General features: G+C 45.0%; 1 protein-coding gene across 1 annotated transcript in view; it reads left to right on the plus strand.

Moving 5' to 3' along the window:
* LOC144681983 (11-beta-hydroxysteroid dehydrogenase type 2-like) overlaps nucleotides 1-23,262 on the plus strand; it is a 75,325-nt gene extending 52,063 nt beyond the window's left edge. The window contains exons 4-5 of the mRNA XM_078544175.1: nucleotides 18,852-18,989; nucleotides 21,920-23,262. Coding sequence (XP_078400301.1) covers nucleotides 18,852-18,989; nucleotides 21,920-22,281 — 500 coding nt within the window. The 3' untranslated portion in view covers nucleotides 22,282-23,262. The remainder of the gene's footprint in view (nucleotides 1-18,851; nucleotides 18,990-21,919) is intronic.
* Nucleotides 23,263-23,662: the final 400 nt, after the last annotated feature.

Below are 23,662 nucleotides of genomic sequence, written 5' to 3' on the forward strand. Positions count from 1 at the left end.
ATACTATGCTGTTGTAAACTAGTGAACATTTATTGACTATTACAGAGATGGACTTTTGCAGGACTCCATTAAAACCTTCTTTCCTTATGTTCCAGTTACATGTGATCTGGCATCTTCTGACATCACTGATGATGCACTCCAGCTATTAGCATAATAGTAATTAACCCTTCACACTACATCTTCTTCTCCCAAGTCTTTTGTTCTATTCATTAATCTCTTGAGCTGGTGGCATCAATCTACAACTGTGTTCTTGGCTCTCTTTGAGGACATGTATGCTCTGTAATCTTCTCCTTGGAAAGCGCTGACCTCGCAGACAGAGATTTCTGCTTCAGGTCCACAGTATAAAGGCAGTGAGCAGAGATTTTCCTTTACTTCTCTTTTTCCTTTTCCTTCTTTTTTGTACTTGGAGAAAGGTTGAACTGTTGGCTGCTTTTACTTGAAAGAATGAAGCTTGTTCAGCTCCAGTGAAGGTTTGTACAGCTGTAGAGGGCCTACAAACTCTCACTCTTGCAATGAACAAAGTATCATTTAATGCCTCATCCATGAACGAATTAGATGGATCAAGAGAGGGACAAAGAATGTTCTGAAGAAAAATGATTATCCTGCTAACACTGTAGTGCTTCAATTTGCACACTATCTTCAGTGTGAGTTTGCTCCTCAGGAGGCATTAACATCTCTGGAACTTCATCAGAATGTATGTTGTCGTCAGCATCAGTAGTGAAAGAACCATACAGAGGCAGAGAAATTACACTTTCCTGCAGACCTGTGGCATTAGTAAGATCTGTAGTAATCACCTCTATAGTTTTATGATCTCCAAATTTAACTTCAGATCCAACAATAGCAGGGATTTGTTCTACAATGATTACAGTGGCAATAGTAAGAACATCTCGGTCTCGGTTCTTCATTGTACAAGGGTTGCTGCATCAGGTTGTTGTTGTATGTCCTTGGTGTCTTCAGCAGAATGAACAGATGGATTTTATCACCATCTTCAATAAAATGCTGATGCCCCTCAGCAGAGGTATCTGGGCTATCATTGTCATCATCTATGCTGTCTTCAAAAAGTAAAATAATGTTCAGGATCTCCTCCTGCGACAATTCATCGATATCAGTGTCATCTTGGTTATCATCCTCTTCCACTCTTTCCCTAAAGAGCAAATTAAGGTCTAGAATGTTATCTTGTGTCTGGTCACCTACATCCTTTGTGGACCTGTCTCCTGCTTCATCCGGCCTCTCCTCGAAGAGAAATAGAGTATGATGTCCTCCTGTGGTTGTAGGGATGGAGTTTTGTCTATGAAGACTGTTTGACAGCATTCTGAGTAAACTTGAGTTTCTTCTGTAACTGGTGAATAAAGAAGATGGAAAGCTATACAAGCTTCTCTACCCAACAAGGAACAATGTTGATTAGGAATGACAGAGTATTAGGCTGCTCTATACCATTATAACAAAATGCAAAACCTCTTCTTGCACCTTGAGTGGGATACCTCCTGCACCATGAAGATGAATGGTAGTAGAAATTCAGACTTCAGCCACAGTGTAGTACTGGAAAGAATGGACACTCCTGATCCTGTCTCCAGTTTAAAATTTGTCTTCCGGCCATTAACATGATATCTGCATACCAGAAAGGCTTCTGTGGCTCTGCCACTTTTCCTAAGAAGATTACATCCTGTTCTTGAGTCTCAGCTATGTCTGGGACACTTGCATATTGAATGGTTTTGTCTTTAAATTTTTGATCTGAAAATGGAAGTTTCCTGCTGCTGTAGCATATTATTTTCAAATGCCCCCTCTTACGGCAGGAGTGGCACTCAGCATTAATGGCTGGGTAGGCTTAGCACTGATGAGGTTTTTTCCTGCCACAATGCAGACATGGAGCAACAGCGCTGACCGCAGCCAGTCTTCATACTGGCTGTTTTCTGACAGGCGTGCTGATAGCCTGATGGTTCACGAATTGGACCGAGTGAGTGGGCTGCCCCCAGAAGGCTTCTTATCACCCTGGTTGAATATCCCGTTTTGCTTGAAGTTCAGCCTGCCTGGCTAACTGTACTACTTTGGACAAAGTGAGATCTTTTCTGGACTATGAGAAGTCCAACAATGCTTCATCGACCACCTCCAGTACGATGCTATCTCTGAGGAATTCCTCTCTCAATGTCCCATATTCATAGTTATCTGTTAAGTGATACAGGCTGTTTAGAAAAAGATCAATGTTCTCTCCAGGTTCCTGACTTTGCCAGTTGAATTTTGCCTGGCCGATTATAGTTTTGCACTGTAGGCTATAGCAGGAATCAAAGGCTTTGATGACTTCTTCATATTTAGTGGTTTCTCCATCAACCCTGTCGTCTTAATATCGTCGGCACAGCTGCTGGCCGCATAGAGGAGAACACTGACCTGATCCGTATCTGGTTTCTGAGCGAGTACGGAGGCAGTCCGGTATCAACTGAACCGGCAACACCAGTTTCTCCAGTGCGCAGCTTGTTCGGGATACTCCACGAGGTCCAGGGGCCCAGGCAGAGGTAAGACTTTCTCCATAGCTCCGTTGTAGTTGGCTGTCTTGTGACTCCAGTAGTGATTAGTTGCTCTGATCGCTGCTGCAGTCTTTTCTCGTTTCTTATACTCTGCTGGGTTGATGGCCTTTTTCCCCAACTTTATTGGCTTCAACTGGGTTCCTTAATTAATGGTTCACAGACCACTATTATATAATCATGACCGGGCTCTGTGTGCCTTTAGAAGAAAGCTGGAAACCATGCTGTTGCAAAGTAATGAACCTTTATTGACTATTTACACTGTTTACAGAGACGGACTTTAGCAGGGCTCCTTTAGAACCTTCTTCCCTCTGGATGCAGTTAAATGTGATCTGACATCTGTGATGTTGCACTCTAGCTATTAGCATAATAGCTCTTAGCTCCTTATACTGCAGCTTTGAGGTTTCAGCCCCACCCCTGTCTGACAACAGTCGCAGGCCACCCCCAGGGGGTTCCCCTCCACAATGATGGTCTGGCTGCTGAAGACACTTTTAAGTTTAAAAGTTTAAGAAGTTGGAGAGGGAGCACCTGGCCTGACCTGGAAGCTGCTGCTTCGTCAGTGCTGGAGCGCCTCCTTTTCACCTCTCCAGCTTCGAGAGCCCGCCCGCTGTCCTTAATTGGATGTTGAGCAAACCCTCTAGCCACGAGCAGGACAGTTACGGGAAAGAGACTGCCAGGTGATTGCTCCCCATACCATGTGAGGCTGTGACCCTCATTTGACCCTGACATTCAGGTCCGGAACCAAAAGGCAAAATCCTGCTCCTAATCTCTGTCTGATCGTATGTCGGCTGGGTTTTAAATGTTTACAGGTTCTGCCTCATGATGTGTGCTGCTAAGTGATTGAGACGGTTTGCTAAGAGCCCATAAATGTAGTGTCCACAGCTGGGTCAAATCAAAAATTGCTATCCTAATTATGATCTTGAGTGTTTTTACATTTCTTTATTATTTTAAACCTGAGGCAGATGATATATGTGTATATATGTATCGTTTCTGAGGCCATGTAGTTTAGTTATACAGGCTGTTGGCAGTAAAATTGCTCGATTAGATAACAGCCCTCTCCCCACAAGCTGTTCCTTCCTTATTAATTTTGACAGTGTAATAACTTCGACTGCTGTTGCAGTTATGGTGCACAGGCTCCAAATTTTGTGCATGTCTGGCTGGAGTGTTTGGAGAATTGGAATTAGTCACCGTTTCAGCTGCAGCTGTGAGACTTCTTTGTGAGGGGAACGATCACTCACTGGCACCAAATGAAACTGGCTGTTACTGAACAAACCTTGTGCTAGAAACTGTCATCAAAAACTTATTGATTAACTACCCCCAATGGCACAACTTGATAAATGCATTTGTCAGTGTTGTTGCTGAAGCATATTGACTACAACAACATCTTGCCTTCATATAGTGTCTTTGAATAATAAGATGCCCCAAGGCATGTCACAGGAGTGTCAGCTGAATGAGCATCAATTGTGAGGAGAAGGGAATTGGGAATGCATAAGAGTTTGCATTAGCTTTTATAAGGGTGCCCATGTCTGTTCTTGCTAGCTAGAAGTGGTGCCTATGATTAAGTTAATAACACTTCTACAGGATGACTTTTATATTGCAGACTCAGCCAATAAATTTCTATGCAACCTGTAGCTCCATAACTGACCATGGTAAGAACATCAGTTCTCAGCAAAAACACAAATATCAGTGAACCATCAGAAAACGTAAGGAGAAAGTTTACAGATTCACTTCAAGCAAAATGTCGGCATCTTATAACATAAAACCTTATCATTTCAGCCCACTTTGTGGCTCTGGAATATGTTGAACTGGGTTGCTTCAAAGCACTTGAAACTATAATGGGGGCGGTTCAGTGGAATATTGTGCCCTCTACAGGGCTCTGATTTGATTAATGAGGTCTGTTGTGGAAAATCGTGTTGTCAAGTGGTTAAAAGTTCAAGATTGCGCAATTTTCTCCTGACAGACGTCTAATTAGAGGGCAATAACGAAGCTGGAGTGTGGTGATGTGCTTCCATGCAGTTGAAATAGCATGCTGGGATTTGTTGCCTATTCAGCCCTCACGTGCCTGAGGGATGTGATAAGAAAGTAGATTTTCCAAACTGCTTTGCTGATTGGTTGTGCCAGGGTCATTTGGGTGTGCAGGGTGAGGAGCAACGGCTAGTGGAATCTGAACTGTTTCTTGCAATGATTCTACAGGGATTACTTCTTGGAATAGCCACGCCTGGAAAGTTAATTGTCTTTTGAAAGTCCAATTTTCTGATTTATTATTGGACTTTTTCCATCTGCTTTACGAGTCCAAGTAAAATGGGTGATGCTGGCAAGGTATGTGCTGGATATCGAGGGCTTGTTTTCTGAAAGTTGGATCTGAATTTTTCCCTACTTGTTCTACCTCGTTGGATTTGTGCCTTTGGATTACTTTTCTTGTATTTCTTTTGCCAAGATTCCACCGCCCCAGCCCGGCTAATCACTTACTTTTGGGTCGTGATTTTGTCCCGAGTCCCATGACTCACTAACTTGAGTTTCCTCTGAGCTGTTAGCTGTAGCCCCAAACTTCCATCGGTTACCTGCAAGGCCTTCTCTCACAACATCATTGATGTGAAACTAAGGCCTAAGGCTTAATTTCTAGGGCTCTTCGGAACATATCAGTTACGCACAGAGTTAGTAATCTCTCCTTTAACTTTGAGGACTTTTTCTTGGACTAGGCTGACAGTTGAAATGTTTGGCTTGTGTGTGCAAAAATGTGTGGGGGTCATTAGGTGTTAAGCTCTTTGCACATAAATCTTTACACTGTGTGCAGGAAAAAGAATTTGCTAATTCCCAGAGAACGAACATCACACTTGGCACATGAATCACCTATTGATCCTTGTTTTTTTATATCTAAAAAGCCAATCATGGTTTTTCTAGCTTCAATGCACTTTACTTTGTTGACAATTTCTCAGTTGAATGCACAGCATTTGCTAGTTTTGGGATCTATAATTATGGAGATGCTCTTTCATTTCATAGTCTCAGTGTAAGGAAGTGGGTTACAATGGACACAATGTAAGTTTAATGTGAATTACTTCTGTACACAATCTGACAGGAAAGTGTTACTATTCCAACTTCACTCCCTCAACACGAAGTCTTGTCCACAGAGATATTTTGCACAGATACTGTCATCAACCATTAATTTCAACGGCCCATAAAATAGGTGCAACACATGCCTGAGTTTTCAATTTGCAATCCCAGGGCGGTGAGACAGCCTACCAAGAAGCACAAAGTCAAAAACTTACTCCTTAAAATGTGAGTTTTGGCCCAATGTTGGTTGTGACTGTACACCATAATCCTCTTCCTATTTCAGGCCTGACAGCCGTTCTTCATCCAAACTGAGTGAGTGCTCTGCCCATGGTAACACTGTGCAGCATGTTCTGCCAACTTTTTCTGAGGCATGCTGATTCTACCTGACTTCCTGACCTATTGCTTGAGCATCCCAAATCTCTGCATTATAGTGACTGCTGGCCTTTGTGGACCAGATGGCACAATTCACTTAACGCTCATCATGCCCTGCTCTTATCAGTTGGCTGACACTCTTACTGTACTTGTTCCAATAGATCCATGATCTTGGATAGTTGATAGGGTTGCCAACCCTCTAGGATTGGCCTGGAGTCTCCAGGAATTGAAGATCAATCTCCAGGACACTGCTATGTGCAATCCTGGAGAAAAATCATTGAGATATGAAAAAATATTTTTTTTGTCATTTTCTTTGAACATTTCTCTTCACCAGATATAAAAATATTAAAAATTGGGAGGAAAAAAGGCTGTTTGACTAACAGTCAAGCATCATCCAATTGGGTAATGAGTTTTTTTGCTTTCCAGTTAGCATTAGAAGGCAGTGCGTCACAAGGATGGATGTGTTGGCTAACTAATGGTTAGAGTGTGGGGACAAGTCATGTGATGAAATCTCCAGGAATACATTTAATCACAGTCGGCAACCCTATTCTGTCAGCTGTGTGCCTCCTGTATCCTCTCTGTTTCTAAGCTGACTCCTGCTCATGTTACACAGAGATAGCCAATAATGGCTGCAGCATCCTGGGCTCTATATATTGTTCGAAAATACCAGTCAGTGAAGCAGTAGCAAAATTTAACGGAAGTAACTTCTAAAGTCTGCATTGTTTGCAGGGACTTACAGTCACCCTGAGCTCCTGCAGAAAGCTAATTCTTGGGCAGTGTTGTACTAGAAGGTTTCAGTGGAGACTTAAATTGCCCAATTTACTGCCAGTGTTATTACATGGTAAAGCCCAATAAGTCAAAGGGGACTTTAGTGTAAGGCAAATTAAGACTGATGTTGGGAAGCTATTCCTGCAGAGATTATGGCTGAAATTTTCCATTCTGGAGACTAAGTGCGGTGGCGGGTGAGAAAGTTGGCATGATTCCCGTCGGGCAGCGGGTCAGATTAATCTGCCCGATTTTCTGATTCGCAGCTTATTAATTAAGCACCAGCAAAGAGCTCGTCCAGTCTTGTGGTGGGGCAGCCAGGGTCTCGTTTGCCCCCACCTTTACCTCATGGGTCAAAGGTCCTGGCGCCATATTTAAACAGCACCCGCACAGACACTCACTCTGCCCGGGTGCGTTGTTAAGTTCTGCTTCATCATGGTGCCCAAAAGAACAAAACTCTCCGCTCCACAGTTCAGCGACGCCTCCCTGGGGATTTTCCTCCAGGCTGTCTAGGAAAGGCAAGCGGCCCTCTCTCCTCAGGATGGTAGCTGGAGGTCCTCCCACATGACCACGCCGGCCTTGGAGGAAGTCGCCAGGGAGGTCAGCACCTGTAGGCCGCAAAAAAGGACCATCCTGCAGCGCAGGAAAAGAATGAAAGATTTGATGTGCTCCACCAGGGTAAGTGAAACTTCTACTCTCTCCAAACTCTCACTCCCACAAGGACATAAGGCACTCAAAGGGCTGTAGAGTCCACAGGGATGTCACACATGACCAACAGATGGGTCATCAGTACTGCATATCTGCCAGCCACTTGAAGCTCACCATCTCATTTAAGATCCTGCACAAGTAACACAACAGGCATGCATGCTTCTGAACTGCTCTTTCATCCATAGTGCTCACAGTCAATCCATCTGTCTTTACACAGGACAAGATCTCCTACAATAGAACGGAGAGCGCGAAGACCGGAGGGAGACCCCTGAGCTGAGGACACTCCCCTCCTATGAGGAGCAAGCAGAAGAGCTGGCTGGTGAGGATAGAGATTGTTCTTGCGTGGAAGGCAAGATCGACCTCCTCCAAACAAACCAGCGAGGGTCCATCCAGTATACGTGTGGGCAATGACTGTGAGTGGCCTATAATGTCGGATCCTGCCTAGTCAATCACTCATGATTCTCTCCTCTCTCTTCCACCTACCAGCAAGAAAAGGCAGAGGAAGAGCTCCAGACAGTCCCTCAGCCCCAGCCCCCAGATCATCTCAGATGAAGAAGCAGAGGATCCACTTTAAGAGCCGTCACTGTGTTCACCTGCACCCTCCACCAGCACAAAGTCACACACCTTGGTGGGTGCTCAGGATTACTCTCTGCCGATTACCTCACTGACACATCTCCACAGCAGGTGGAGGCAGTGACAGCCGAGGCCTCTGACACTCGGAGGACTGCTGGAGACCAGGCCTCTGCTGAGTCTGAGTCCGATGACAAGCCTCTGGAGTCGGCCCTGAGAGAAATGTTGGACTTGCAGAGACAGGCAGAAGAACATTAGGCAGAGTTGTAAGATGCCCTCAGATAAAAGCAAAAAACTGGATGCTGGAAATCGAAAACAAAAACAAAAATACCTGGAAAAACTCAGCAGGTCTGGCAGCATCTGTGGAAGGGAGCACAGTTAACGTTTCAAGTCCGCATGACTCTTCAACAGAACTAACTATCTTTCCTTAGTTCTGTTGAAGAGCCATGCGGACTCAAAACGTTAACTGTGCTCCCTTCCACAGATGCTGCCAGACCTGCTGAGTTTTTCCAGGTATTTTTGTTTTTGTGTCAGATGCCCTCAGCAGACTGGAACAAGGGATGGAGGAGTCCATCTACATTCTGTCTGATGTTATGGCTCCAGCATGTGAGCACCTTGAAGCCTCCATTGCAAGGGTGGCAGCTGCCATGGAGATCCAGATTCAGCAGTATCTGCCAGATTTGTAAGTGGACCTGCACAATGTTGCTCCAGCCATGGGTACATTCCAGCAGCGGCTAGGTGAGAGGTGGGTGGGGCATCTTGGCCTCCCTCCAGGTGTCCCTTCTCAAGGAGTCAAGGAAGGGCCTGTGAGGATTGTGCTTTGCTTCTGAACAGCTGTCTAGCAGTGCTTTATGGAATATTTCGGTAAAGACGCAGTACGCAAACCAATAAGGAATTCATTGCATGACTGTTCACTCATCAACTTAGGGTAGATAGAAAGGATTGGCTTTTGTGAGATGGACAATGTTGAGGACTGTAATGCTATGAAAGTGATGCTTCGGCACATCTCCTGAATGTTCATCAGAATCTATGAAGGGAAGAAGTTGTTGTTCACTTCAGTATCAATACTGACTGAGCCACGTCTCTCCCAAATGCCAAGGCAATGCAGGACGCTTGGTAGGCTTCTGATGAATGCAGCGTCATGAGTGTTTCTCAAAAATAAAACAATGGTCCTGCTGAGCTACTCTCTGCAAGGACATTGCGAACGTAGCTTGCAGCTTTGGGTCCATGCTGTCGAGTAACGAGTCACTGTGTCCTGATAGTCCGATGGCATCTTGGGGCTCAGTAGCAAGATGAGGTCTCTGCATTATTCATACCTGAGAGCTGGCATTTCGAGAGTGTTGTCTGGATTTTGAGATGGCCAGGCCCTAACCATTGTTTTTTTTCTGTTAGCGCCGCCTTGCTGTCATACTGGCATGAGTGTATCCATGTGGGCAATGTTGTTTCAACCTCTCGAAGGATGCCATGCTCATTGACTTGTTGATGCCATGGCTGAAAGGACTGCAGTATGTGTAGTTGCTTAAGGAGGTACGCTACTGGAGTGCTGATCACATTGGAGATATGTCCCCAAGGCTACTGCACCTTCCAAGGATGACCCCATTGTTAGGCTTGAAGGTGACTTATACTGCCTTGGTGATCATTGTGAGATTGGTGACCTTTCGTGCTATGTTGATGCTGACAGTAAAGGTTTTGTTGTGTCCACTGCATCAAAGCCTGAAGAAAATTTCAATTGTGAAAGCTTGTCTTCATCTTATTCCTCTTGAAAGCTGTAGCAATGAGGTTGTCACTGGCCTGTCTGCCCAGTCGTGCCCGTGCAATGGCATCCTCATGTGCCTAGTCTGAATCGTGGCCCTCTTCAGATTCATCCTCTTCCAAGTCCTCCTCCTCCTTTGAGCAGACGCCTAGCTCCTCCCCCTGGCAACACATCCCCCCTTTGTAGCACTCGGTTGTGTAGGGCACAGCAAACAACGATGATGCAGGACATTCTCTGCAGTGAGTGTTGGAGAGCTCCGCCTGACCGGTCCAAACATTGGAAACACATCTTTAAGAGGGCAATAATCTGCTCTATTATGGATTTTGTACAATGTGCAACATTGGGCCATAACTTCCACCTAGCATTGGAAAGTGCTGGCCCGCAGAAATTAGAAGAAATAAATGCACACTTACCTGGTCTTGAAAATTGCGTTGCCATTTCTGTTCACCAGAGCTGCTTAGGGCATGCATCGAAAGAATGTTCATAGGCTCCAACGAGGTGTAGATCCTGTGTATTCAAGGAGGCCATGCCCCCTTTTTTTATAGCACTTGCTGCCGTAAAGCAGGTAAGTTTAAAGGGCCAGGGAAATTGACAGGCAAGGGAGAAGGTAAATGTCTAAGTAAGTGGATAGGATTTGAGGCTTGGGGGTGTGTTCGGGGGTTTGGTTGGGGGGGGTGGGGGGGGAGTTGGAGGTGTGTTCAGCGGGGTGTTGGGGGTGTGCTTGGAGTTTAGGTTTGGGGGTGTCCAGAGGATGGGGGGGTGGGGAGGTCAGGAGGTCAAGAGTGTGGGGGGTCTGGAGGTCAGGGGCGGGGTTGTGGGTGTCTGGAGGTCGGGGGGGGTGCGGTGCTTGGGGGTGTCCGTTGGGGGATCATGAGGTCGGGGGAAGGGGTGAGGTTGGTGTGGGGGTGAGGTGAGTGGTGTCGGAGGTCGGGGGGATGGGGATGTGGGGAGTCCCATGGGGTCTTTACAGTAGTTACCCAGAAGTTAGAAGATGTTTTAATTCTTCTAACTTTTTCTGGGTGACTATTGGTATAACCCCAGCGGAACCATCCGAAGTTTGTGATTTAAATCACATTTTCGGATGGTTCCTATTGCAGCACAGTTGTCCAGAGGAAGTTAGAACTTCAGGGAAATTGTTGTGCAAATCCTTGCCTGGGAACTTGCCAGATAGATTCCCCAGCGCATCTTTGGGGTACCCTCCAAATCTGACACTGGAGTGCATGGAAGTTATAGGCCATTGTATCTCTCCTCAGATGCACTTTGTGGGCAATGAATGGGCGCCATTAGCCACATTTTCTGGGGGTAGTCCTTACCACCAAAGAGCCAACCCTCTAAACGCTGGGCTCCCTCAAATATCTCTGGCACCTGGGAGTGACTCAAAATATAGGAATCTTGTGTGCTCCCTGGGTACCTAGCGCACACATGCTGGATCTGCTTTCTGTGATCACAAATTTGCTGAATGCTCAGAGTGAAATCCTTTTCTATTAATGAATCTCGCAGGTTGCTGCCAGGGAGCTCTCAAGGCCATTTGTGTGCAGCCAGTGGCACCTTGCACTGGTGGGAAGCCTGAGATCACAGAGAATACCACAGCTCCGGCAGCCTGTCTGGTTTCATCCACTGCATGTAATGGTGAGCTTTACTGAAAAGGGAATCTGTTACCCCCATTATGCAGTTGTGTGTCGCCAATTGTGAGATTCTGCAAAGGTCCCCAGTGGACCCCTGGAAGGATCCACTGGCAAAAAAGTTCAGTGCAGTGGTAACCTTCAAAGCAACTGGCAGTGGATGCTCTCTGAGCCCGTGATGTGTGAGTTCCTCACAGAGAATTTGGCAAATATGAGCTACCACATCCCCAAATGATTGAAGGCGCCTGCGACACTGTTTTTCACTCATCTCAATGTATGAGCTGTGCCTTTTGTAGACCTTGGTCCCACCAAACGTCTTTGTGGATTTGGCCCCCCCCTTTGTCAGCACCTCGGACTTCCTGGGGTCCCACTAGCTCTTGTTCCTCAGGGCAATGGTTTTCCCTGAGCAGTGCCAATCAGCGATGGGCCCTTCTCATCATTCTAATCATAGCTATCAACATGGCAGTGTTACCTGCAGCCTGCATTCTCCTCTACTGCTTGTATCTGTGAACAGATACAATTATTTAATCAATGGTAGTTCCCATTGAATGGTCTCCCTCCATATACAAGGCAGGAATCCAGTCTCTAGCTCTTGACTTGCCCTCAGTCTGCACTCGCATACCAAGGCCACCCCATGCAGGATGATATCATCCTGGAGGATGACACTTGGCTGAGCTTTCCCCCCTGACGTGACTGAACATTCACAATGAGGGTCTTCATTAGGGTCATAAGACCCAAGTCCTAGGATTCACTGTTATGCTTCTGGTGATTGTCCTCCAGTGTCCTTGACAATAACTATTGATACCCAATCCTTGCACTTATGTCATGGCATCCAAGGCACCATGCTTGCAGTCTTGACCAGTGCACTGGGAACATGAAGGCTTGTAGGGTCCATGCTGCCTCTGCGCAGCAGATGTGGCCCTCGATTGTTTGATCCATCCATTCTGACATGCATCTGTAAAGATCAGGTGCCAGTTAAGACCATATGCACCGCAGCACCTAAACTTGGTAGATTCTCCCTTCTATGCGCACCGTTAGTAAAGCAGCCAAGCTTGATCGTTGTGCATTAGACCCTTGAGTCCAGCACTCAGCTGAGCCATGCTCCCCATGGTTTGAGCAGGACAGTTATAAAGTGCTCCATCAATCGGCCACAAATTGCTGTGCTGAACTCCTCCAACACGCCCTGAGACACCTCCCCGATTGATTTCTTTTTTCTAGCTTGTTTTACAAACTGTGTCATTCTTAGGTGAGATCGAAAATGGTGGTGCCGACTTTCGTCTGTGTGACCTGTTTCCAATCTTCCTTTATCACTCACTATGTCCCTCCTATCCTACTCCATACTCACTGCCTCCTCCATACTCACCGCCTCCTAATTCCCATTCCTCCTGTCACTATCCAGCCTCTCCTGTTACCCTTGACCCCATCATTGTCCATTTGGATATTCCTGTTCTCCCCCCGAACCATTTAATGTTGATGTCCCCATGCCCTTTGACGACTTCCGACTTGACCGCTTCCCTCGAGGTCACATGCACCCTTACTTTTCAGGACCCAGCACTAATGGATGTAACACTAATATGGAAGGAAATGTGCTGCCACTGTTTTAACCCCCTCATGGCCCATTCACATCAGTTGTGGGAGGCTTATTATCCTGTCCCTGAACATTCACTACTCTAGTTAGCACAGAAAGAAAAATGGGTCTCAACTTGAAATCTCATTGTATATTACTTTAGCAAAAATGCCACCTGCTTTTGTCATTAGCTGTACATTAAAATGTGTCCAATTTATTAATTTGGATTATATTACTCATACTGTCTTTTATCCCCAAATATCTCTCAATGTTAAATACAAATTATATTTTTGCAAGGCCAAAAGCACAGGAATGCCTCCAAGTTTGGAATCTTGAGTGATCCTAAGATTGGCATAGAATCATCTCGTTAAGGGCCATTTATATCATCAATATTTGTTCATTCAAAGTTGACAATATTGGCATTCAGTATGATCTTGCCCTTTGGGCTGTAACACTTTATTACATTTGAGATACACACAGCTGACCGGCCAATCTTATTGGGAACTAAAATATTTTACCTATTAAAATGTCCTGTGTACAACCCTGTGCTGAACTTAGTCACTTAATAAAACTGTCCAGCTTTAAAAAAAAACTCAAGTACTTCTAGATAAACATTATGTGCCCACACAAGCATTCACCCCAAACTCACATCTGCAATGCAATTGCACTTTTGTACATTAGACTATTACATGATAGGTTCTGTGAAATAACTGATTTCCTAACCAGTATTAGAATTTCATGCATCTTTCAGAGGAGCACAGGATCAGCAATAATCATCTGACCAGACCTAGTATCCAAACAATACCTGCCAATCTCCTTCAGCAATTTTTATCATTAGGTGCTGTTGAATTTGTTGATATAATGAGCCCCTATTGCCTGCCCTGGTAATTCACGCGGTATTCATTAACATTTGCATAATGTAATGGCACGATGAAGATATTTAGGGAGAGAGTCCCAGTTAGTTGGTTATAAACTGAAAACTATGTTAATGTATTTAAGGGGAAGCTAGATAAGTACATGAGAGAGAAAAGAATGGAAGGACGTCTGCATAGCATTAGAATAAATAGTGGTAAGTGACTCGTGTGGAGCATAAATATCGGCATAAATGGCCTGTTCTATGCCCTAAATTCTAGGAGGGGAGGAGGCAATGTAGACCAGAGATGGAAAACCATAGGGTGTTGGGCTGGGGTCACAAGGCTGGAGGAGGTTGCGGATTAATGGTGGGGTAAGTTCAGGGAAGGATTTGTAGACAGAGATAAAGATTTTTAATTCATTGTGTTGGGAGACAGAGCACCAGTAGATGTCAGCGAGGAGTTGTGTGATGGACAAGTAGGACTTGGTGTGAGACTGTGGAGCTTTGTACAAGTTGGTGTTTGTGTAGGGTGGAACACAGGAGGCCAATGAGGGAATTGTAGCGGTGGGATTCAGGTGATGAAAATGTTGATCAGGATGTCAGCAGTAATGGAGCCAAGGCCACCTTAGTGTCAGATATTTATGGAGTTTGGAGCCAATTCTGGTGGAAAATTGCTGTCCAACCTAAATTGTGTTTGTTTGTGTTGTCACGAGGCTATGTCTCCTTATTTTTGAAAGTATGATTTTTCAATTTTCAACTGACTGAAACCTCTGCAATTTGAACTGAGACAGAACAAACTACTTAAAAATGAAATGGCACATTCCAAGGTGAAGGTGAGAAACAAACAAATCCCCCTCAGGGGTGCGTGAAGAGAGAGACATTTCCTATAATACAGACACCCATCAAAACGCATAACTGTCTCAAGATATTAAAAATGCAAAGTACTGGATTTTGAACCAATGGCTGCCACAGACAGACACACCCAAAGCCTTTTGGAAATACACAATGGGTTAAGTATTTCAAGGCAAGGCTGCCAACCACGAGAGAGAGATTGCAAGTCACATAGGCGGTGTTCAGAAAGCCTTCAGCTGAGGAAACAAGCTGGGGACTGCTCGCTCTCTCCATCTCTTTTTTTGGAATAAGCATGCCGTCCAGTTCAAGAAGCCAACTCTATTAGAAACCTATTAGTGAACTGAGATCTCGTAATAATTGCAACATCATCTACATCTAACTGCATCCAAGAAATCAGCTAACCTAAATTGGCCGCAACATTTAAAATCGATGCCTCAAGGACAATCAAAGGACACTTAACTGTACATTCATTTACCTTTTTTATTGGACTCCAACTCCCCTTATTGCTGATACGTGTGTGTGCACGTGCATTCGTGCGTGTATGTGTGCTGAATGCTTGACATTGCGTTGTTGGTATTTGTCGCGGGTCAGTGGTTACTTTCCGACAAAGCACTCCAAATGCCCCAGGCTATGGGTAAGGATCTTTACTGCCAGTATACAGTTCAAATCCAGCCATGTGGATCAGCCAGGTTTTCAGCATCCTCTCACCCCAGCAGCACAATGATAAATATCATCAATACTGCCAGGCCTTTTTATAACTCCTGACACGAATCGTGTAGGCTCGGGCCAAGGTGGCCAGCAAACTATCCGGCACCTCCACAGCATGAGGCCAAGAGATTTTAACTACCAGGCCTCAACTGCATAGGGCCTGTCAGCCTCCTCCCAGAACCCAGCAGCAAGTGCTTGCTGGCTGGTGGATGGTAGCAGGATTTCAAGCAGCAGTTGGTTGCTGCAAGGGACCCGAAGGAACAGTCCTTAGCCCGCAGGCAAGTGGTTGGAAATGGGGGTGTTTGGAAAGGCATCATAGTCTGTGGAAGGGGAGAGATGCCTGTGAGAGGGGAGAGCCAAGATTTCCTTCCAGACCAAGGGTAACAAAAGCAAATTAATTTACTCTTCTGAGTTTCTTCTGGCTGTAGCTCCACTTACTGACAAGTTGGCCGGTGGTAAACCCAGTTTAGTAGAAGGATCTGGTACATTAAGGGTTAAACTGGGACTGAGTACAGTACCGCCCACCGGTGATGTAAGAAGGCACCTGACCTACAGCTAGGTAGCAACATTTAAGGCCATGCAATGGAGTCCTTTCCATACCTGTACCCTCTACTGTAAATATGTACATAGTTCAGTAATGTTAATAAAGGTACTTGGTAACTTCTACAAGACTGCTTAATGGTGTCTAAGCAGTACACACCATGGGTGGCAGCAACCCAACAAAACACCCAGGACAACTTCCTGTAATAACTTTTAAAGATATATACCTTTTCCCCATGGAGGCTCATTGTTAAAATTGCGGTAAGTCCCTGATGACGTAACCAGAGCTCAATCAGCATATTTAAAGAAGAACCTCACTGACTTCTGGTGGGTGCCCCTCTTGCCTTTTCAGAAGCACAGGTTAAAATTGCAAACAGCAGGAAGGCTTTGGCATCACTGGGGGCAAGTCATTGCAGCCATTTTAACAAGCCACCCGGCTAGTTCCTGCCAGGTGGGCAAGATCAAAATGTATGAGTTGAACTCTAAGTAAATTTCTAGACTTTTCACATCGTGATCGACCACTCTTACGAGTGATTCAGAATAGCAATACACTGAATAATTAAGATTTTAATTGCCAGAAGCTCCTTGTTTTTATTTGAATGAATAATCCAATCATTACATTTATGGCAATATACTGAATGACGTTCCTTAGATGTTTAATTATCAGACTAACAATTTTGTAGAATTCGGTGTTGTATTCCTTATACTCCTGTTGTGTCCTGTGAACGTGTTAAAAGTTAAGCCCATCCTCTTGATCTCGCATTAAGGGGAGAATTTTCTCCCTGTCGGTGGGGTTGTGCGGGGAGCCTCATCCCGCCTGTGGATGAGGTTCCATGAAAAATGCGAAGGCCGCCTGAGCTCTTTGCCTGCCCGCCAACCTTAAGGTTGGATGGGTAACTCAGCTAATTGCTTTATTGGCTTTTTAAATGGCCTTAATAGGCCTTTGACAGTTCGGCGGCCGCACAGCTGACTCGGCCGCGCACCCGCTGAACTGAAAATCTAAATGACGCGCGTCATTTTACGCCTCGGCGAGCAGGCCCCGCCCCCGCTCGCTGAGCCGAAGATTCTGCCCTAAGTGTTTACCAGGCAACTGAGGTGAAGGGAGATAGCGAAACAGAGGGCTGGATTTTATGCTGCCCTGTAGGCGGGTTTGAAGACAGTGGTGGCCTCCCATTGCATATTTGCGTGCCTTCGACCTGTCTGAAATTTTACTGGGGGCGGGGGAGGTGTAGGGAGACTCATCCACCCTTTAGGCCTATTGAGGCCCTTCAGTGGCCCTGCCAGCATTTTACCTGTGGCAAGTCAAGCCCACAACAAGCGGGAAGCCCAGCAGTTTCAGCTGCATGGGCTGGTGTTGGGTAAAGTGAGGGTGGGCCTCTTTTGTGGGTCCCCGGGCCCATTGGAGGTACTCCCCCCTACCCGGTGTTAATCGCCCCCCTTTAACCCTCACCGTCCCCCCCACCCACCGGCCTCTTGAACCTGGCCCCCCCACCCCCAAATCCCCCTCGCTGAGACCTCTGACGCACACTTACCTAGGCTCCTCAGTGTTGTTTGACTGCCTGTAGTCCCAGCACTGGCCACCACTCCTGGTTGGTGCTGCTGGACTACATAATCTAGGGGGAATTCCTCCTCGGATAGAGGCAGAAGTCCCGCCTTAAAGCAATTAACACTGCTGCCAATGATAAATTGCTGCAGGGTAGCCTTCGGGATCGTGGGCGGGCTCCCCCCACCAACACACCCGCCCCCACCCCCATTCTCCCCAGACTTTTTAGCCGGGTGGGATGAGGACCACAATGCTCCTTAAAATCCAGCCAAGAAGGTAGGTAGGTATAAGTTCTGATGTATCCATATACACAAGATAGCATGGTCTACCCTTGTTAGATGCAAGGTTTGAAAGCTGAATGAGTTGTACAACTCAAGACATGCATCTCCCCCAGCTGTTCCCATTGACCTGTATTCATCTTTTTAAAAGACATGGGGTTAGAAATTGGATTATCTCAATTTTCGGGCATGAGGGTCACAATTCGCTCCCTGCCCTTGCCCATTCAGGTTGAGATGGGTGGCATGCAAATTTGGTGCACCCACCTCACCAGCATGGTCGTAGCATCTGGCTGAGCAGATCCCGTGCTGCTGACATCTTATCACTGCTGATTGCCTCTGCCTCTATACTCAGCAGGGGGTGGGTGCAGCAACATTGTTCATACTCCCGTGTGGTGCAACCAGTCTGCTCTTCTTAAAGGTAGGCTGCCCTTCTTAAAGGGAAGTTGCACTGAAGAATATTGCTGCAATTTAAATAATGGTAAAGTTGAACACCACGGCAGAGAAAGGGTTCCAGGGTGACAGATGCTGCCCTGGAGGTATTAGTGGGGGATGGTGGACAGGAAGGGAGATGCTATAAATTGGCAGGAGGCCAGGAGGCCTTCAGTAATCCTCCCTCTAGGGTTGAAAAATTGCCTGATTTCCAGATTGTAGGTGGCTGATTGTAGGTGGCTGGAGTGCATCTAGACCATCTTTCTGGTTCATACATAAAATCAATGAAACTATGTCAGAATATATTTAGAATCCACCTATCCCCCATCCTTCCCCAGAATATCCAATGGCACAAATTGGCTCAGGAGTGAGTGGAGACGTAAAATGGCTGATCACCAGGAGGCCAACAATAAAACATCTTTCTAATTTGTTTTGAAAAAATATGGCAGCCCAGTCTTTCCTCCTGTAATTTTTACTAACAGAAGAGTTGAATAGGGCCAAATTGTATTTGTATTCTTGTACAGTATAAATTAACTCACACTAAGTCAGGAGAGCTGCACTAAGAAATAATGTTAAGTATCAAAAGAAATCGAAAGATGCTAATACATCCAAGGAATACTCACTCTCAGTGAACATTAGTTTATCATACCTTGATTCATTTGAGAATGAATTAAAAGCACATGTCTTGCATTACTAATGATCTCCTGACTGACCTGGTTCACAGGAGAACTGCCATTTGGAAGCATGTCAGCATACGGAACATCCAAAGCAGCACTGGAGTTTTTTTCAGACATTTTGCGTCAAGAGATGAAGGCCTGGGGAGTACAAATATCCATCATCCAACCTGGTGCCACCAAAACAGGTAACATGCATTGTGTTTAATTAGAACAATGTATGCAGCTAACAACATTGAATTGCATTCATAAAGCATCCAGGACATAATAAATACAGTATCTCAAGGTATTTCACATAGGAATAAATGGGCACTGAGTGGTTTGTAAAGAATCTTAAGGGAGATCACCAAAAGCACATTCATGATGAAGAGATTTTTAAAGATAATCAGGTGAAGAGGCTTGGGGAGGTGGTTGCAGCCATATGGCTAAGATGATTGCAGGCTCTACGCCATGTGAAGGAGGACTGATGCTTGGTATCATAGGGCTGGTAAAGGTGAAACCATAAAGGAATTTATAAATGAAGATGAGCATTTTGGATTCAATATACTGGTGGAGGGAGAGTCAGTGGCAGTCAGGTAAAACACGGGCAAACAGAGCATAGGGGTGGCCAGGGTGCAGGTGGTGGATGAGTTGGAGTTTGTGATGGAACTTGAAAGACCTTTCGAGCAAGATTTTGAAGAAGCGTGATTCAGAGGTAAGAGGATGGAGTTTTGGCTGGAGCCAAATAAAATGCTATGATTTTCCCAATATTTAATTGGAGAAATTTCGTCCAATTAAATATTGAGAAAACTGAAGCCATTGCCTTTGGCTCCAGCTCCAATCTCTGTTCCCTAGCTACCGAGTCTATCCCTCTCCCTAACAACTGTCTGAACTAAATCAAACTATTCGTAACCTTGTTGTCATATTTGACCAAGAGATGAGCTTCATATCCATGCCATCATTATGACCACTTATTTCCACCTCCATAACATCACCCACCTTACCCTCTGACCTAACTCATCTGCCATTAAAACCCTCTTCCTTGCCTTTGTTACCTCTAGACTTGATCATTCCAATACATTCCAGGCTGGTCTCTCACATTGTAACCTCTGTAAACATGAGGTCATCCAAAATTTGGCTGATGATGTCCTTTCTTATACCAAGTCCCATTCACTATCATCCCTGAGCTCGCTGACCTACATTGGCTTCCAGTCAAGTAATGCCTTGATTTTAAAATTCTCACCCTTGTTTTCCAATCCCTCTATACCCTTGCCCCTCCTATCTCTGTAGTCCACAACCATTGAGATATCTGCACTCATCTAACTCTGACATGTTGAACATCTCTGATTTTAATTCCCCCACCATTGGTGGCATGCCTTCACTTGCCTAAGCCCTAAGCTCTGCAATTCCTCCCTACACCTCTTTGACTATCTACCTCTCTTAGATGCTGTTTAAAACTTAGATCTTTGACCAAGCTTTTGGCCATCTGTCCTAACATCGTCTCATGTAGCTTGGTGTCTAATTTTGCTTTATAAAACTCATGTGAAACTCCTGGAGATGCTTTATTACATTCTAGGTGCTATATAAGTATATAAGTTGTTGTTGGAGAAAGTTCTGACTCATCCATGACTTGAAATCGGGTAAGTAGTTTAGCAACATGGAGGTGGGGTGATGGAGTTGTGGGTGATTGTGGAGAACTAGAGGTTGATATTGTCAGCATTTATACGGGGCAGAATTTTTCTGTCGGTGAGCTGGGGATGGGACCCGCTCGCTGACGCGAAAGTGACGCGGGATCCCGCCCCATTTAAATATTCAGGAAGGCGGGCGGACAGCGAAATCAGCTGCGGGCCCGCCGACCTGTCAATGGCCAATTGAGGCCATTGACAGGGTAGTTAAACCAATTAAAGGCCCTGTCCGTCCAACCTTAAGGTTGGGGGGCAGGCCAGGAACACCAGCGGGCTTCTGAAAAACCATGAAACCTCATCCACCGGCGGGATGAGGTTTCATGTCTGTTTTTAAAAAGTTTAATAAAATTTCTGTGATATTTATTAACATGTCCCATCTCGTGTGACATTGTCACATGAGGGGGACATGTTAATAATTTTTTTATTTTTCTATTTTTGAAGTTTACAAACCTTTCACCGATTTCCCTGAGACAGCACTTGTGGAATCCCTCCCCCGCCGCACAGGAAGCGCATAGCGTTTCCCATCGGGCGACCCGCCCACTTAAAATGGCGGCGGGGTCCATTTTGGCGGCGGCAAACAGCTGCCCGCCCGCTGCCGAGCCGGTGGGGCCCGCCAGCCCATCAAGGGCAAAATTCTGCTCATGGTCATTGACCCTGTACCTAAATACAACATGCAAAAGAGGAAAAGGAGAGGCAAGGCCAAAACTTTAGATACTGTGGAGATGAAGGTACAGAAACAGCTACTGCCGGAACATAATAGCTACATTGGGACAAGTAGGAATGAAGCCAAGTGGAAATAACCCCACAACGGTGGAACATGGAGAAGTGGCAGTTGATAATGGAGTTATCAGCCATGTTGAACGTTGAAAAGAAACGAAGTAAGCCACAATTACAGAGAATGTCATTGGAGATTTTGACCAGAGTGTTCTTGTTGGTGTGTGCAGGGAACAAGCTGGATTGAAAGGTTTTGAAAATGAATTTTAGGATGGGTGGCATGAAATGGATAGAATCTGCTCAAAGACCTTCAAGACGATGTGGCTGGTCAAGGGTGGATTGTTTAAGGGAGTGATAATGGGCAATTTGAAGGAGACATTGAATGATGCCTGTGCAAAGTGAGCCATTGATGGTGGTGAGCATTGGGCAAGAAGGGGTAGTTGTGCAAGAAGTGATCAACCATCCATCTAAAATAACAAATAATATTTTATATATATAAATTGATCAAAAAAACTTTAAAAATCAAAGGAAATTTAGCGAAGTGTAATAAGGCACCAATAAAAATAGGCCATATTGTTTAGGTTTGCTTAGGCTACAAATACTACCCCCAGCTTTGTTCAATACTTCATTGAATTTGTTCTTTAGATGTTGTATACAAGTAAAACCCCAGTGACTGAATTGTTAACTGACAAAGGACAAAGTAAAGAATGTAAATCTTTTTTTCACATTTTGTGTTTAAGGTCAAATTGGGAATATCGACTTCTGGAAGCAACAACATGAAAAGCTGATGGATGGCCTCTCTCCAGAGCTTCTACATGACTACGGAGAAGATTACTTTGCTGAAATACAGCAAAGGATGATGATAATTGGTCCTCTTTTCCGACAGCGTGTAGGCCCAGTAATCGACACAATTGTCACTGCTTTGTTAGTGCAAAACCCAAAGCCTAGATACACCACTGAGTTTGTGATTGATGTGCTAAAAGCCCTTCACTACTTTCTGCCTTCTTTGGTCAGTGATACTATTCTTAATCAGGTTTTTATTGCGCACACACTTGTACCAAAAGGTGTAAGAAAGGGTAACATCGGCCAATATAATTCCTAATAGAACTTGTGGCCTGCATATTGTATGTAATGCTTTCAAATTGTTAAATTTGTATTTTGTCATTTTACTGGTGACATTCAGTAAGTTAGTTTGATGTTACACTGAATATTAATGTAAAATGCAAGTAACTTTGTACCAAATGAAAGTGGAAAATAAATTGATATGTGCTAGCGGTGAACAGTGATGCTTCATAAAAAGCAATTTGAGGACAATGGTACTGGTTCTGTGTGTGATGAAAAGGCTAAGGTAATCTGGTAGCACATGTTCCTCGTTGCTGCTTCTGGGGAATCCTTCACTCTTGGAGCAAAAAAACACAATGAAGCAGAGACCCATTATCTCAGGTCTCTGTTCACACTGGGCTAGGATGATCTAGCAACTCCTGAGGTTGTGGCACTGGGCTTGGGTCGGAAGCAGCCACATGCTAATGGTTTTGAGGTGGAACAGGGTCTTCCACCTCATTTTTTCATCAACTAATTTTCAGGCGCCCCAGTAAATGGATGCTGAAAGATAGTGGGGTTTGAACTGGGTCTTTAGGGTAACCCAAAGATGCAAGAGGACAAATAAATCTGTTCTGGCAAGATACTTTGGATCTTGCAGTGCACTCCAGCTGGCAGGTGCCCTAGGGTGCTTGGTTTCCAGTCACAGCCTGTCAGCTTGATACAAAGGAGTCTTGGTCCTCAAACCAGATTGGGTCTCCCTGTGGGACCACCAGGCAGCTGGCATTCTGCTGGCTAACTCCCCAGATACTGCTCTGGGGGAAAATCAACCCCATACCTGCTGGAAAACTATTAGGACGAGGCCAGAAACCCTAAACCACAGATTCGCATTTCATTATGCTCGTGGGTATGTTTTGTGTGGGATTTATTATGAAAATTAACTTTCATTTCTCTTTTGACTTTCCTCAGTATTGATTGTCCTGCACCGTGAGTCCTGACCTTTTCATCTCGGTTTCCCAGTAAAAATAAACAGTAATATAAATTAGTTCCTGTGTATTAATCTTGCTTTATTCCATGAAATTTTGGTTGCTTGAAAATAAAGCTTTGAGAACACCACCTTCAATAATTCCAGGCTTATGTGTGATTAGAATTAATTTTGTTGCATTATGAAACATGCTTTATCCGGCAGGGGGCGGCGCGGAAAGTCGAAGTCTAACTACAAATGTTTATAAAAATCCTCCAGGCTCTTTGTGAACTGTTCTTTTACAAGTTATTGTTGCACACACCAGTTTGATGGCTAATAAAAATTATGGAGTCTAGACCTGGAAAGTCCTGGCAGCATAAACATTTTTTGGCTAAACAGAGACTCCAGTGCTCCAGTAATTTGTCGTACAAGGATCAGCAAGAGCAGGAAAAAACTGCCTGCGATTACAGATGGCACATAT

This window comes from Cetorhinus maximus, chromosome 6, assembly GCF_964194155.1.
Source record: "Cetorhinus maximus chromosome 6, sCetMax3.hap1.1, whole genome shotgun sequence".
NCBI lineage: Eukaryota > Metazoa > Chordata > Chondrichthyes > Lamniformes > Cetorhinidae > Cetorhinus > Cetorhinus maximus.